General features: G+C 42.6%; 1 protein-coding gene across 3 annotated transcripts in view; it reads left to right on the top strand.

Annotated features, from left to right (window-relative positions):
* LOC108918490 (adenylate cyclase type 6-like) overlaps window positions 1–15,847 on the top strand; it is a 63,592-nt gene that overhangs the window by 32,025 nt on the left and 15,720 nt on the right. For 2 of the 3 annotated variants that reach the window (XM_029247689.1, XM_018725795.2), the window contains exons 4-5: window positions 14,854–15,003; window positions 15,627–15,748. In XM_029247689.1, the coding sequence (XP_029103522.1) occupies window positions 14,854–15,003; window positions 15,627–15,748 (272 nt within the window). Of the gene's footprint in view, window positions 1–11,506; window positions 11,524–14,853; window positions 15,004–15,626; window positions 15,749–15,847 lie in introns of those variants that run through there. The other variant, XM_029247692.1, reaches the window with a different exon arrangement.

Raw genomic sequence — 15,847 nt, 5'->3', positions numbered from 1 at the left:
CCATTTCTCTCTCTCTATTTCTTAGCCTTTAGAAGTCTGAGAAAATTGTTTTTTGTCCCTTGAAGCTTCTACAATTGCTGTAGACCCTTTCTGTTGGGAAAAAGTCTTAGACTTTTTATCTGACAAATGTGAAACCCTTATCATTCCTGTGGATTGTAAACAAAAGCACCAGCAGTGTGTTTGCATGCAGTTAGGCAAGCATAGAATCAGTAGCTGCATATGGGTTTTTCTTTGCAGTCCATCCCCAGTAGAGAACTGAAAAATATGTTTCTCTGGGTTTAGACTGCCATTGGTTCAGCTGAGACTGGGAGCCTTTTTTCACTTGTCTCTGCAAATGCACATCCCTTCTCACAGAGCTGAAGATACGCTGCAGCTCATTGTTCAAATCAGCCTCGCCTTTTAAACAAGTAAAATGGTGGTTTTTGTTAGAGATTATAGGCAGATACGAGCAATCAGGAATACCAATCATTCAAAACAAAACTGGTTGTCAAGGGAAATTACAGTTGTGTGATTTAAATGTTATCAGACAAAAAGCATGTTCGGTCTCATTCGCTTATGTAAACAGACTTGTTTTTGTTTGTTCCTTTTTTTAACAAAGCATGGGAAGAATTTGTCTTCAAAAAATGTTAGCATTGGTCCTTCGGGTCTTGTGAATTAAGGTGACAGTAGTGCTAATTTAGTTGTTTCTGCATTTTTTATTTGCTGGAGTAAATATTACCCTCTGCCATTATTGAACTTTTTTGCACATTCTTGTTCCACGTCTAAATTAAGGAATGTGGACACCGTTCTAGAGTCAGACTATACAGGCGGTTGATGTCCCAGATGCATGTCAAAGATGAAATGATTATCTCTTTATCAAGACTGAACTGAAATGTGGGGGAGTTTGCTCTATGTCCTATGTGAGGAGAGATTCCCAGACATTTTCTGTTTTGGTGGGGGTACCAAAACTGTGTACTTAACCTTCCATCATGAAAACCCACTGTGGTATGATGCTCCATGTGAGTGAGAATCTGGAGCTGCCCCCTTGCTATCAGTCATAAAGTAGCTTTGAACCTGTCGGTCTTGTGGTTGTGATTCTCCATGGCAGCACATTTGACAAGTCCATCCTTGTCAGCATTCCGGGCAAACTTTTAACTTGTGGCAAATGGGAAGCCGTGCAGAACCAATGCAAACCTCTAGACGGTAGCTAATGGATACTAAGCACAAGTAATGAAATTACAGGAGGAAGCATGGGGATCTAACAGCGACTATAGCTGCACCAGCTTCATGTGAACTCCCTGAGACTTCACTGTGCCCTGAATCAGAAGTCCTCTGTGATGTATCAGCCTGGCAGTTCAATACCACTCTTGAATTTGTTTAGCGGTGTGTATGGTGGCATTCTCATCCTGGAATATGGAATATCATGAGGGAACAGTGTTTGCACTGTAGGGTGCACCTGATCCTGTAATGGCCTCATATTTCTTTGCCGTAATGAGACCATGCAGTGCAATCATCGGATCTAATGACTCCCACGAGATAATTGCCCGTACCGTTACGGATTCCCTACCATATTTAACAGCTGGCATCAATTTTGGGTTGAAGGCATCCTCTGGCTTTCTCCAAACACAAATCCATCTGGATGTAGGAAGTAGGGTGAATGAATACTTATCAGACCATATTACTTTTTGCTCACGGGTCTCGGTTTTGTGCTTCTTATATCAAGTTGTTATGTGTCTTTGTGTATTGGCCTTGGATACAAGCAGTTTCCAAACGGCCATCGATTTTAGCTTTGTGATGTTCACAATATACAGTTTTTTGAGACTGGGTCACAGAGATGCTGATTCAGTTCTGTGGTAATTTTTGAGGCTGTATTTTTGTGGCATTTAGCAACTCTACTGTGAAGTGTCTGCGTCGGTGAGCTTGAGCTTGCAGCTGTTGCTCTTCAGTCCTCGTGCAGTTTGTCCATGTTTGGCATATGTCATCATTTTTGACTGTTCCCCTTGACACACTAATTTTTTCTTCAGTTTTTGTGGCAAGCATCTGCAGTTTTGGCACCAGCTATTTGGCATCTTTGGAACTGTGTTTGTTGTCTCATGTCACTTTGAGAAGCCACATCAAAGTGCTAATTGGCAGACCTCTTGTACAGCTGGCACTTAAAGCTAAATGACAGTCAATCTAATATGAGTCATCTTTGCAACTGTGATTTAGATACTACGGTGTGGTGTTTCTGTTATTTTGTCCACCCCCCGTGTGTCTTCTCAGAAGGGTTAGACCAAAATGATCACTAATCATTTTGTGAAAGTGTATAAGGAGTAGGGGGGCGCGATGGCGCAGTGGGTTGAACCGGGTCCTGCTCTCCGGTGGGTCTGGGGTTCAAGTCCCGCCTGGGATGCCTTGTGACGGACTGGCGTCCCCTCCTGGGTGTGTCCCCTCCCCCTCCGGTCTTACACCCTGAGTGGCCGGGTTAGGCTCTGGTTCCCCGCGACCCTGTATGGGACGAGCGGTTCAGAAAGTGTGTGTGTGTGTAGGGAGTATTCTGATACAGAAAATGCAGACTGTTACAGAAAGCTGATCTTTTCTAATTTCCAGCGATGGGGAAGAAAGCTGCTTCGATTTTACTTTTTTTGTAGGGTAGAGGGGGAGCAAGACTTGTGCTAATTCTATTTTCATGTGCTTGCCCTAGCACTGGAACTTTGTCATGTTTCTAAAAATTATCAATATGTGTTACTCCTGTTTTCTTTTCATATATGGCAGAAGCATGGCAGGCCTCCATATCTGCCACATGCTTCAAGGAATCTGCCTTGGTTCTTCTCAAGGATTACGTAGCAGCCTCACAGGATGCCCAGGACCACTTTTGCTTTGGCTCAGGCCATAGGATTAATTGAGAATTGAACCACAGTCAGTTTGACCATGCTCTCTCTTAGGCAAGGCTTTCGTGTTGTTCTGGGCATGTGTGCCACATCTTGTTGTTTTTCACAGAATATAGGCCCCATTCCACTAACCACTCTGGTAGGGGTTGAGATGCCCTTAGCAGAAGCTAGCTCACCAACTTGATGGTATGGAATATCTTCCCACAAGCTGTTTGGTTAGAGCAGTCATGGTTATCATTTATGTTAGTCATAAATACTAAGCATACAAGAACCTCCGAAGAACACCAGCACTACATCGTGGAGACTTTCTTGCGCATAACAACCAGACCAACATGTTCCACATTATAATTCATTCAGATGTTTCTACTGTAGGGTGGCATGGTAGCACAGCAAGTAATGCTCCTGCCTCACAACACCGGAGTTGTTTGGGCATCGACTCGAATCCAGTTCAGTCTGTGGGGAGTTTGCGTGTTCTCCCTGTGTCTGTGTATGTTTGTTTCCTCCGGTTTCCTCCCACAGTCCAAAGACATGCAATTCAGCTGGATTGGTGGCACTGAATTGCCTGTAATATGTGAATGGGTGAGCAAGTGTGTATGCACATGTTACTACCCTGTGATGGACTGGAGGTCCTTTCCAGGGTGTACCCCCCAGCCTCGTGCACAGTGATTCCAACATAGGCTCCAGACTCCCACAGCCCTTTCCAAGACAAGTGGTTAATAAAAATGGATGGATAGATGATTCCATTGTGTCAGTCAGAGGTGCGTGAAATTTGAAGCTCTTGTCTCTATATTCTTCCTAGTATTTGGGGCCGTTTTTTAGTCCCATAATGTAAGCCAGAGTTTTATAATAGCAGAAATGCTCCTGTTGTTCAAAACCAGAAAAGCGATCGAGGGGTGCTGCAGGCTGACAGATGCCAGGCCTGCAACAGGTTTTTAACTGACCTTTTGTCCCATGTGCACATGGGTTTCGGAGCAAGGATGGTGCTGGAGCGGAATGACCCAAGACTAGGGAGCTGACATCTGTAGATCTTCCAGAATGATGAGCTGTCATGCTCGGGATGTGCATTCTGACGATTTTTTTTAAAGAGTTCCAGATGATGCTCGGAAGATCCGCTGTGTGAAACAGAACTCTATGTGGCAACTTTTCAACAATATCCCATCATGGCTCCTTCTGGGAAATATCTTAAATCACATCAGAAACTCTATACCCTATTACTTTTTTTATCAAACAGGGACTAAGTCCTTTGCAATGCATCCAGTTAGTTGAAATGCAATTTATGGTTTTTTGTTAATCAGATTATGGAATTTAATTTAATTTAAGATTATAGTCATGGTCAACTGATTGTCAGCTTCATATCTGGGTTTCAGTATATATTAAGCATGTTGACAGGGACATGGTCTCTTTGTGACAAATGTTCATGTTGAATGCTGTATGTGTCCCTATGTTTAAATTCCAGTATTTAATCTCATGTCTCTGATTTATTTCACCATAAACCTGTGGATATTTTCATGGGTCAAGAGTGTCCTCTGTGAGGTTTTGTACAGTAGAGTAACTGTGTGTATGGAGGCCTGGCACTGTTGAATACAATCCAAGAAACCAAGGGCAGAAACAATGCTTTGCTTGTGCTCTGTTGTGTGCATATGGCTTCTTACAGACATTTTGACAGATTCATCATCATCCAGATATCCCTCAGTGGAACGCTAGAACTCAACTGTCCATAAGCGAGTGCTAACCCATCAGCCGTGAGCTTGAATTATACCAGTTATGTTGGGCCAGCTGCTATACTATACAGCCATGTGCAAAAGTTTCGTAATTTTTTTATTTTATAAGTGAAAAGGCGTTTGTCTCTGACATATTGCAGCTCATTTTAATGCACGGATGCTAATAATTGCTTATTAATAAATATTTATTTGCTGGATTTAACAGTTGGGTGGGAAAAATATAAAATGTGGCATGTGGCAAGAAAGACACCCTTCTGGTTGATCCACTAGTGTTATTTTTCTAAGGTCTTAAGTCAATTAAGTCAGGTGAAGACAATTTCAGAGTTTGATAAATTGTCTGGTCCTCTGTCCCACCCATCTTGTTGCGTTTATACTCAACAGCCATAGGCTCCTCTAAGCAGCTGACCGAGGATCTGAAAATAAAATGAAAATAATTGACTCTTACAAAGCAGAGGAAGGCTATAAAAAGATATCTAAATGCTTCCTGCTTGCAATTTTCATTATCTCAAATGTCATTAAGAAATGGAAGTTATGAGAAACTGTTGAAATCAAGACAGGATTTGGAAGACTGGGAAAAATGTCCAGTAGAACAGCTAATAGAATGGTCAGGTATGCAAAGCAAATCCCCATATCTATTCAGAGGACCTACAGGAAGGTTTAGCTGGCACAGTTTGGTGGAAAAAAATGAGAAGCACTTGAACAAAACATCTTGCCAACTGTTAAACATAGGGTGGGCCTGTTATGCTTTGGAATTGTGTGGCAGCCAGTGGCACAGATAATATTGTGCAGGTAGAGGGAAGAATGGATTTTACTATCAACAAATACTGAAAGCTAATGTCCCACAGTCAGTGAAGAAACTAAATCTGAACAGAGGTTGGATATTACAAGGAAATGATCCACAACATACCTCAAAATCACCCATGAGCTACTTAAAGAAATTAATTATCACGCTTTTGAAAAGGCCTTCACAGTCCCCAGACTTGAATATTATTGAAAATCTGTGAGTAGATTTCAGACATGCAGTGTGCAAGACAACCTAAGAGTATTTCTGAACCAGAAATCTGTAATGAAAAGTGGGGAAAACATTCCTGAAGCAGAAAGAGAAAGACTCTTAGATGGCTACAAGAAATGTCTGAATGCTGTGATTTCCGTGAAAGAGGATGTTACTAAAAATCAACAAAACATGTCATTTGACCAGGGGTGCCCAAACTTTTGCACATGACTGCATATTGCAGTACTAATCACCTAGGGGCAAGATGATGGTTCTGTTTACATTCCCCTATTAAGACTTAATACACAAGAGCCTTAACATTGCACCATGTTTCTCCCAGGTTTTTGGATAGGGTTGCCACACTACAGGCGGACATTCAGCTGCCTTTTCTTCTGCCTTCATAGGATCTTCTAAAGATTCAAGGTCTCTGGAGAGGGTCAGTGGAATCTGAATGGGAGCTGTTAAGTTAAAAAAAAGTACAGGAGTCACTGAATTCATCCCACACAGCGGAGTCCCGGCTTGCATGGTGACGCTGAGCTGAGTGTGATGAAAATCTTACCAGTGTAACTTCCACCAAACACCCTGTATCTTCAGGGCGCACTTTAGTGGTGTGGGCTTTGTGTCTAATCCTTTCACTGCTTCACGATTGTGGTGATCTGTGTCAGTCACGCACTGGTGAGCCCATTCTGGACTGGAGGCTGGTACTACCAAGGGGAAAGTGACTGAACAACTTCAGGTCACACAAAAAATGTTGGCTATCTGCCTTACACCTACCTAGAATCCAAGTACCATTGTTTGCTGTTGTTTAGAATCCATTTTTGGGGAACGGCCAAAGTTGGCTTTCTTATCTGTTTTGGTATATGTTCAGTTATGTCTTATTAATCTCCTTTATTCTTAAATTCTTGTATTCTGAAGCAATAATTTTATTACGCAACAATCATGTGGTCTAGTCAAAGAACCTTTCTTAGGAGTCCTCACAGCAAGGTCATGTACAGGGCCTCCCCATGATTTCACGGTTCTTGGCAGTTTGCGCTGCTCTTGGCAGGTGGACGCTCCTGTGCCACTGCCAGGCAACCATGGTGAAATGCCCTGGTGATCACATAGTCCCGGGCCGATGAGGGCCCAGCTGTGCTGGGAAGCACAGAGCTCCCATTGTGCCTACAGGAGATGCGCGAACGGCAACTTTGCCCTAAGCGACCCTCTGTGCCAATTACCTACCGAAACACTTACTCCGTTGTAATTGCCAAAGTCAATTACTATGCCTGTCTTAAATACCAACTTTTGCTTCTCCCATTTTCAACAGACAAGTGAATCGCAATTTTTCTCTCTCTCCTCTTGTTCACAAATACATCTAAGCGTTTCGAAAATAACATTTTATCTTCAGGATCCACTTTATAGAGCGCAGAGACACCACTGTGACCTGAGCCACATGCATAGGGAGGCTGTGCGATTCAGCGGTCCTGGCAGCTGTGAGCTAAAGGGAAAAGCAGGTATTTAGCCGCTGTGTTCGACATGTGAGTAAAGTGTGCTGTGATCATGACGCAGCCTGTGGCTCCCAGAGCTGTCAGTGGTGTTCCAGCCAGCTTTTGGCTCCTCACTTTGTTTGGTCAGAATTCCCCCATCTGCTGTGCATCTGTGTCCATGATGTGATTTAATAATAATAATACAAAGAAGATTAAGTCCCTGTCAGTTGATTCCGGAAGTTATTTTTGTCTCTTTGTCTTTCAGTTTCTCCTTTGCCAAAGTACATCTGCGGCTCAGACTGACACCTTACAGATCTGGGCTTTATTAGCTAGTGTTTAGATATCTTTTAACGTGTAGGTGTACAATATGTGCCTGTGTGTATTTCCACTCAAGTCTGCATGGTGAATTCATCCCGAAGTCGCATACGTTCTTGGAATGTTCTGGAGAGTTTAATTTGTCGCTGTCTCTCCCATTAAGGCTCAACGTTAGCGAGCCAGCTGGGCACCAGGGGAGAGCTACGCCAGCCACCTAGGCCTGCCAGCCCCGGGTTAAACCTGAACAGAGCTACATGATGAGAGGGCAGCGTTAGCTGACATCCACACATTGTGTTCGTAGTAGCGATAGTTTCGTTGACTTGTGCATGGGGTAAAATGCCTGCTTTCGAAGGGAGAGAATATTTTCTGATGAACTGATTAATGTCCAGAGAGAGTGCTGTAATACAATATGATGTAATCACCCTCAGGCATTTCAGATGATAAACAAACAAAAAAAACATTCCGTGTCTATATAACATTCATGTATTTTTTTTTAAATATACTGAACATCATTTGCGGGGGTGTGGTGATGCAGCGGGTTTGGCCGGGTCCTGCTCTCTGGTGGGTCTGGGGTTTGAGTCCAACTTGGGGTGCCTTCCATTGGACTGGCGTCCCGTCCTGGGTGTGTCCCCTCCCCCTCCAGCCTTACGCCCTGTGTTGCCGGGTTAGGCTACGGCTCCCCGCGACCCCACTTGGGACAAGCGGTTTCAGTGTGTGTGTGTGCGTGCGTGTGTGTGTCTGAACATAATTTTTCAGTGTTCATGAAACGTTTAACAGATGATTACATGTATTCGTTTAGCGGACGCTTTTCTCCGAAGCGACGTGCATCTCAGAGAAAAAAAACTATTCATTATTATGATTATTATGATTATGAGGTGTTCTGTTAAGAAACGTTTATGCAGATGGACAGTGGACCACATAGTGGTTGCTTTGCAGTGTCAAGGTTTTCAGTTCAAGCCTGGCTCCCGCTGTAGGACCCTGGACCCGGGATCCTGAATTGACACAGAAAGAATGCCCTGCTGTATGTATGTATGTAACGTGTGCGGCTTGGGTTGTTACTGTTTCCCTGTCAAATCAGGTTGGATTGGCAGTGCTCTGTTTTTGAAAACCAGGGAATGGTCCCGAAAAATTGGACTTGTACGTCACTAGTTCACAGGGTTGGACAAAGTGCACCGTCCTCATTGAGCAAGGGGCCTGTTAATTGTGATTGGGTTTGGATTTGGTCTAGTGTAATGAAAGGGTTCGAGGGAATGCTCGTAAGGTCAGGTCTTTTAAAAACAGTTCCCCATGTACCGGGTTGATCTGTATTCATAGCTATCAGCTCATCTATTTAATTCACTCTTTAGAGCGCAGTCTATGAATTCCACACGCAGCAACCTTTTAACGTTTTTTTGTGAATAAGCTTTTAGGATAAATATTTTAATCAGTTTAATTGCTCGGTTTTTTACCTACATGTGGCATTTAGTCCTTATGTAATAGTTTTGTTAACTGTTAATGCGTTGTTATTATTATTTCGTATTTTATTTTTGGACGGCGATGCCCTGCACAGCTCCATATTAGGGGCTGATGGTGTGCTGCTTGGAGGGGTTGCTCAAGGGCATTTAGAAAGCTTCATACTTAGTCAGGCCTAAACATTAGAATTGGAAAACGGTGCACAGCAACATTGTGAAAAATACATGTTTATGAGTGCGCTCATTTACCTTCCCAAATATTAGTGGTTGTTGCTGTTGTTGTTGTCAGATGAATACACGTTTTCAGCATTTCCTTAAATAGCAGATTAGAACAATTTATCTACTGGCAATACAACACTGGACCGGGTAGAGGGGGGAGAGGTTGAATTATGGCCTCTGCACTTGAGGAAGTGTGTCCGGTGCAGGCTCAACGCTCAGTGCCGGGTAAATGCAGGACCTGTCATTGTGTACAGTGTAAACCTCCAGGCCTGTCCCTCTTGAGAAAAGCAAGCAATTAGGCCTGTGATCTTTGCACAAAGCAGGCCTCCGTTCTGGCAGACCATTCCTGAAAGCCTTGTTTGAACAGCAACACAAATGTAAACAAGTCTCATAGCCATCTGTTTAATGTCGCCATGGTCCATCTCTGCCCCGTCATTCCCTATCCTGCCTGCCTCTGTCCCTCAGCGTCTGGCACAGCCTTGCCTGTCTGCTCCTCTCCTCTCGTCTCAGCCTTTTCACTGCCCCCCTCAGGCACGGTGAGCGCATGTGTCTGCGTCTAGCCTCGCAAGTCGTCATCGTACCCGGATACGGGTCAGTTGCAGCGTTGTGCAAAATTGCGCTGACACACTGCCATCATCACATACAGGTTTTGTGACATTCCCGTTCTGCGTTCCCATGTGCAGCTTCCGAGAGTCCGATTTTGACAGAAATGAAATTTCTCTCCTTTTCATGGAATGTTAACCATTTTTACTCCGTGTGGCTTATGGATCTGTGCAGTTTTCAAGCAGCAGGTAGTGTAGAGGGGAATGCTGATGGCTCAAGTGTGACATGAGTGACGTACTTAACCTGAATTGCCCCTGAAGAAAATTCAGCTGTGTAAATATTTATTATTCAAAGTTACTTTAAGCAAAATGGTTGTCATAGCAACAAAACACTCATAATAAACTGTATGTTGTTTAAGTTACTGCTTATGCTATGAAAAACACATTTCAGTATTTTATTTAATAACATGGACAAAAATTTTAAAGGAACAAAATCACATAAGCAAAGAAAGTTATGAGATAACTGTCATTATGACATGGAGGCTCCTTGAATTTTTGTCTCTCACTAAATACCACGACAGCATTTCAATACTGCATAAGGCAGTCATGACACTATAGTTCATGGAGAGTTGAGAGTAGTATTTCTCATTTTCTGTCCTTCAGAAATTTCTTTTTTAATGGCCATATAGATACGTTACCTGTCCAACTTGTAAACCAACCTGAGGTTTGAGGAGATGGTGAGAATCGGCCAAGGAGAGCTCTGGAAACATACGAGAAGCTATTCAGAGAAACACCTATAAAACTGACATGAGTTTACTCAAGCAGTGGCCCTGCTGTTTATTGTATAGGCTGGACCCCAAACCTTAATTTTGTGTTTTTTTTTTTTTTTTTTTTTTAGTCCTTTTAGGTGCCTATTTTTTATTTCATTTCATAAATGACAAAAAAAATGGCTGGTTTTGCTGTGCTTGGATTTTATCACATACTGAAGTTTGAATATGTTTGCGTGCTAACAGAAATAAATGGGTAAGGTTAAACATACTGTCATTAAAACAAATTTTGTAGAAGTAACTGTATATTTTAAGCCTTGATGACATAACATTTCAGTTTATGATGAGCCAGTCGCTTGTTTGAGCCTGGATGATGTTATGGTAATAACGAGAGTAACATAGCGAATGATATCCACTATAACAGGCAAATCACTTTGCAGTGATTTCATATACTAGGCACAATGTCTATTTACAGATTATTTTTTCAGTTTGTCTTGTTAACAATTGCTGTGCCTCTGAAAACATTTATATCATTTGTTTTGTTTTTTTTTTTTTTTAGAGGACTTTGAGTATATTTTTTCTGAAAGCTTAAATATTTTTCAGTCCAGTTTTATGTTTGAACTGCCTTTGTCTCATAGGCATCCTAAAACATGCACAACCTCATTCACTAACAGGATTCTCTTCTCTGTTGGATTTTTTTGACTCTGTGCTCGGTGATGCCATATGGTGTTTTCAGTAAGACTGCAGTTGTACATGCGGTGTAGGTACTGGACACAAACATGGCTGATTTTCAGTTAACTTTCTATTTTTAGTTACATCAGTGAATCCCTCCCTTTCTTTTACTGCACATGTCCAGCAGAGGCCAGGCTTTCCATTCAGTGTGCTACTGCACTGTCTTTCAGACATTTTTACTTCTGCTTTTCCAGTCATATTTCTTATAAGTCGTCTCACAAGTTAGTGGGTAAAGGGCTTCTTTTTCTTCTCATTATTATTATTATTAGGGGGTGCAGTGGTGCAGTGGATTTGACCAGGTCCTGCTCTCTGGTGGGACTGGGGTTTGAGTCCCACTTGGGGTGCCTTGCAATGGACTGGTGTCCTGTCCTGGGTGTGTCCCCTCCCCCTCCAGCCTTATGCCCTGTGTTGCCGGGTTAGGCTCCAGTTTGCTGCGACCTCGCTTGGGACAAGCAGTTTCAGACAGTGTGTGTGTATGTATTATTATTATTATTATTATTATTGTTGTTAAGGTTTTTATGTTCTAAATAGTTGTCACTGCTGTTTGAGATACTAATGTTGTTAACTGCATAGCGTTAAAAAGGATACAAATTATCTATTATATTATCCATAATAATTATCTATAATTATTATATTATCTGGTGGTTTTCAGACTCTCTGATTTTGGGACAATTATTGCAAGTGTTCTTAGATTTGTTGCTGCCCTTCTTGACTAGTTTTGTTTATTGTTGTTGACAGAAGGGTGAAATCGTTTGGAGATGCTGTGCTTCCTGCTTCGAGTTCTGTTTTTATCAAATTTCAGAGCAATGACAGAATTTATACAGGAAGCATGGTGTCCTTGGTCAAGGGTCAGTTGACTTTCCCAGACTGCAGAAGGCATATCCACAGAACGCCCTCCCAGGGGATGCTGGGAGGAAGGGCTTGGTCCACGCACCACTGGGTTATTAGCCAACAGTTGGGGGAGGACACAGGGTGCTTAATACGACCAAAGAAGCGAGGTGAGTGTTTTCACGCAGAGGTCGTGCAGCATCCAATGAGACTGAAAGCAGTGTTGAAAATCAAGGTACAAAACCCATGCCGGTGTTTGTGGGTCTTGTGTGCAGTGAAGTACTGGAGCAGTGTAGTGGTAAGGTTAGAAAACAGAGATATACATGGGAAGATATTCTAAGCTTGTACTGATGGCACTAAGGCCCACCGAAACAATAAAAAGCCTAAATTTGGTTAACGCTGGCATCTCCTATGGTGTCAGCACAGTTTCCTATTACAGCAGCTCAACACACCCAGCCCACCTAGGCAAGCAAATACACATCACATCGCTTTGTCATTGTGTGTCACAGAAAACTAGTAGTTCAGTGACAGTCAGTCATTAGTGCCCGTTAGTGTCGATTGTCTTTGTTTCTGGAAGTGACAGGACTGCAGGGATCTCCTGGCTTTTCATTCAGTCATATTCTGAGTCATTGACAAGAGCCTGTACCTGAGGAAGACGAGCCATAGACTGAAGTCGCATTTTCACTAGGGATCACACTGCAGTCGTTTATTCTTTTGTAATCCTTACACTCACATAGCCCACATGTTTCTCCCATTGGCAATGTTACATCTCCGTTTATGCGTTTGGCTGACGCTCTTCTCCAAAGTGATGTACGGCTCATCCAACACAAAAGCGCATTCCATATGTGCTGCTTGAAAGTATGCAAATCCCTCGTGTCCTTTAGTTTTACCGCGAAATGCTTATTTAATGAGAAGCAGTCTTTCTCATGTGACATAATAGGTGTGTAATCACCAATTCCATATGTTGCGTTAGAGGAAATCGTGTGTGTAGTAGAAACACACAAGTAGTGCAAGTGCAAAAATAAGTGAACCCAAGTTGCATTGATTAAACCAAGTAAGTAAAATCACAGTCATTTATTAATTTAGATTATTTTTAATATTTAGATTTTATAAGTTTAATATCTTATACAAGAATAAAACCATCACTATAGGGTTCGTGTACGTTGAAGCCACACTGTATGATGGGTTAGTGACGCACTATCAGTTCTCTGTATTCACAGGCTGCTGGAGAAGCGACTCGCTGTAGTAGCTGTACTCCAGCGGTGGTATAATTTGACTCACTGTTTACTGCTGCGAGGACATCCAATCTGTGTGCAGTTTGCTTCAGGTTTGTGTTATGGGTAGGAATATTTGGTGTTACAGTAATTCAGTATGATTCATGAATTCACGACTCATTTAAAAGCAACTTTTTTTTGTGAATGACATTATTCAGTTTCATAACATAAACTGTGACTTGCTTTAGTGAATACAGATTTTCCTGTCTATATAAAATGTATCAACACCTGAAGTATAGAAAGTGTTCTTGCAGAGGCTAGATATCCTTGCCTATTTTATAATTAGCAAATGCCCTAATATGTACCTTTAGCTTATTGTGGAACGTTTCCTAGAAAATATTACAGAACTTGTTTGTAGATCCCTTCTAATTAAATGTAATTGGACACTTACTGATCAACATGATCAGGAAAAAAAAAAGTCATTTGGATTTTATAGGCTTCATTTATTCTGATTTTTTCTGATTTTTTTTTGCCTTTGTGAATGGATATGGTTTCAGTTTGTGTTTTATCAATGTTGTCAATTCGCAATAAATGAAGAAATGCAGTGTATTTAGGCTGAAATATTCCCTTTGTTTCATTGAACAGTAGACACCTGTTTAATGAAACAAGGCTGTCTGTAAAAAAGAGCCAGTGGGTGTTTCCTGTACACTTCTGTATGGATTCAGAGTTTTTTTCATTCCATATTTTGATGGATAATTAACAGTCAATATTATAAATGTTTGCATTCAGTCATGCATTTTTCCATTTGAAACATATGAACTGCGCCTCATTTGCGAATAAGGTGCTGTAAATCAAGTGCAGCTCAAAGGTCAGTTGAGTTCACAGTAGAATTTTGGTGAAGCTCAGCTGTGTGTGTATGTGTGTGTATGTGTGTGTGTGTGTGTATCTGCTTCCTCAGTGCTTTGAACAACAGCCAGATGCGCTCAGTCAATACACTCTGGGAGGAAAGCATTAATCTTTTAAAGCAGTGTGTACGTGCCAGAGCGCGACAGCACAGCACCGCTGGAGGGGAGGGGAGGGGAGGGGCGTTCAGACGCAAGGCACACAGACCAACTTCATGACTCCTGCTTTTGCTATTCTGAAGGTGCCGCAGATTCAATACAACAAAGATTGCAAGAGGACTGCTGTTTTCAGGGAATGTGTTTCGTTATGGATCGTGTCGAACACTGCTTTGCGCTCTGAAGCCTCAGTGTGTTGTTTGGACTGGCGTCTGCCTTTGTATTATGCAGATTCATTAAGTCAGTAATACTCCAGAGTGTGTCTTCCAGATGCTGAACTGAGATGAAACGGTTCTCTGTGATGCTTCTTCTTATATAACTCGATCTTTCAGAAAACACGTGAAATTCCCACATCTGTTTATCACAAAAGGGAGGGGGGGGGGGGGGGGGGGAGTGAACTCGCGACCAAAAATACTTGAATGAATGGATTACTGGAAATGGAAAAAAGGGAGAGAAATTAATGTGCGTTGTGCTGTGTGCATGTATCTTTTTGATGATTTCCTTCAGCCTAATTGATATTAATGATCTAATTTGATCGTTGTGCTCTAGTGAGTCAGAGGATGCTAGCCTTTGGCAGCCTGTCAGTAAGCTCTGCCTCGCTCGCATTGACACGAGCCGCTGAATTGAGGCGGCCCACGGGCCACATCTGTCCCACCGTTTCCGAGGTCCGCGAGCTTTGACGAGCATGTCTCCCCACCCGTAGCTGAGTGCCAACGTGCTGATCCTCCTGTGCACCAACATCATTGGGATCTGCACTCACTATCCAGCCGAGGTGTCCCAGAGGCAGGCCTTCCAGGAGACGAGGGGCTACATCCAGGCCCGGCTGCACCTGCAGAGGGAAAACCAGCAACAGGTGCGGCCTGAGGGGTGCCGGGAAATGGGCTTATAGCGCGCGAAAGTCGGATGGTGGGCCGCACACACGCGCGCACACATGCACACACGGGGTCATTTGTGTTGTACTTTCTATCACAGAGCAGTAGATACCGTAATGGTCTACTGGTATGGACTTGTAACCTCAAGGTTACTGGGCCAGTCCCCACTTCCTGTAGTACTCCTCAGTGTGGGACTTACCTCTAATTGCTCTGGTAAGAATTCCTAGCTGAATAAATGGGATGAATACTGTGACTGACTTTGAATGTAAGCAACATCTAAGCTTGAATTTAATAATTATGAAACATGACCAAACATACTCAGTCTGTACTCTGTACTTGCTGAATTGCGAACATTTCTTTGCATGGAGTAGAGTGTTAGTCCGTACCCACTCACAGAAAAATATCCATAAGAACCCAGCAGCTGATACACCCCAAGACGCACAGAGCACCTGTATAAAGAGATGTTACATTAGTTTAAATGAAGGCAGGATATTCACATGAGAGTGAAGATGAATTAGTGCGAGGTGGGCAGGTTGGTACACAGTCCATCCACCTCTTGCAGACCCTCATCTCTCTCCATTCCTTTCTCACACGTACTTTTCAGGAACGCCTGCTGCTGTCTGTGTTACCAAGACATGTTGCCATGGAGATGAAGGCTGACATCAACGCAAAGAAAGAAGACATGATGTTCCACAAGATCTACATCCAGAAACACGATAATGTCAGGTAGACGCGAAGATCCTGTGAAGCACAGCTTAAACAAAATTAATTTCTTGCCACTAGTGTTGGCAATAACCGATTTGTTTTTGCTGAGTTCATAATAAA

This window comes from Scleropages formosus, chromosome 22, assembly GCF_900964775.1.
Source record: "Scleropages formosus chromosome 22, fSclFor1.1, whole genome shotgun sequence".
Lineage (NCBI taxonomy): Eukaryota > Metazoa > Chordata > Actinopteri > Osteoglossiformes > Osteoglossidae > Scleropages > Scleropages formosus.
This window is presented reverse-complemented; position numbering and strand designations above follow the sequence as displayed.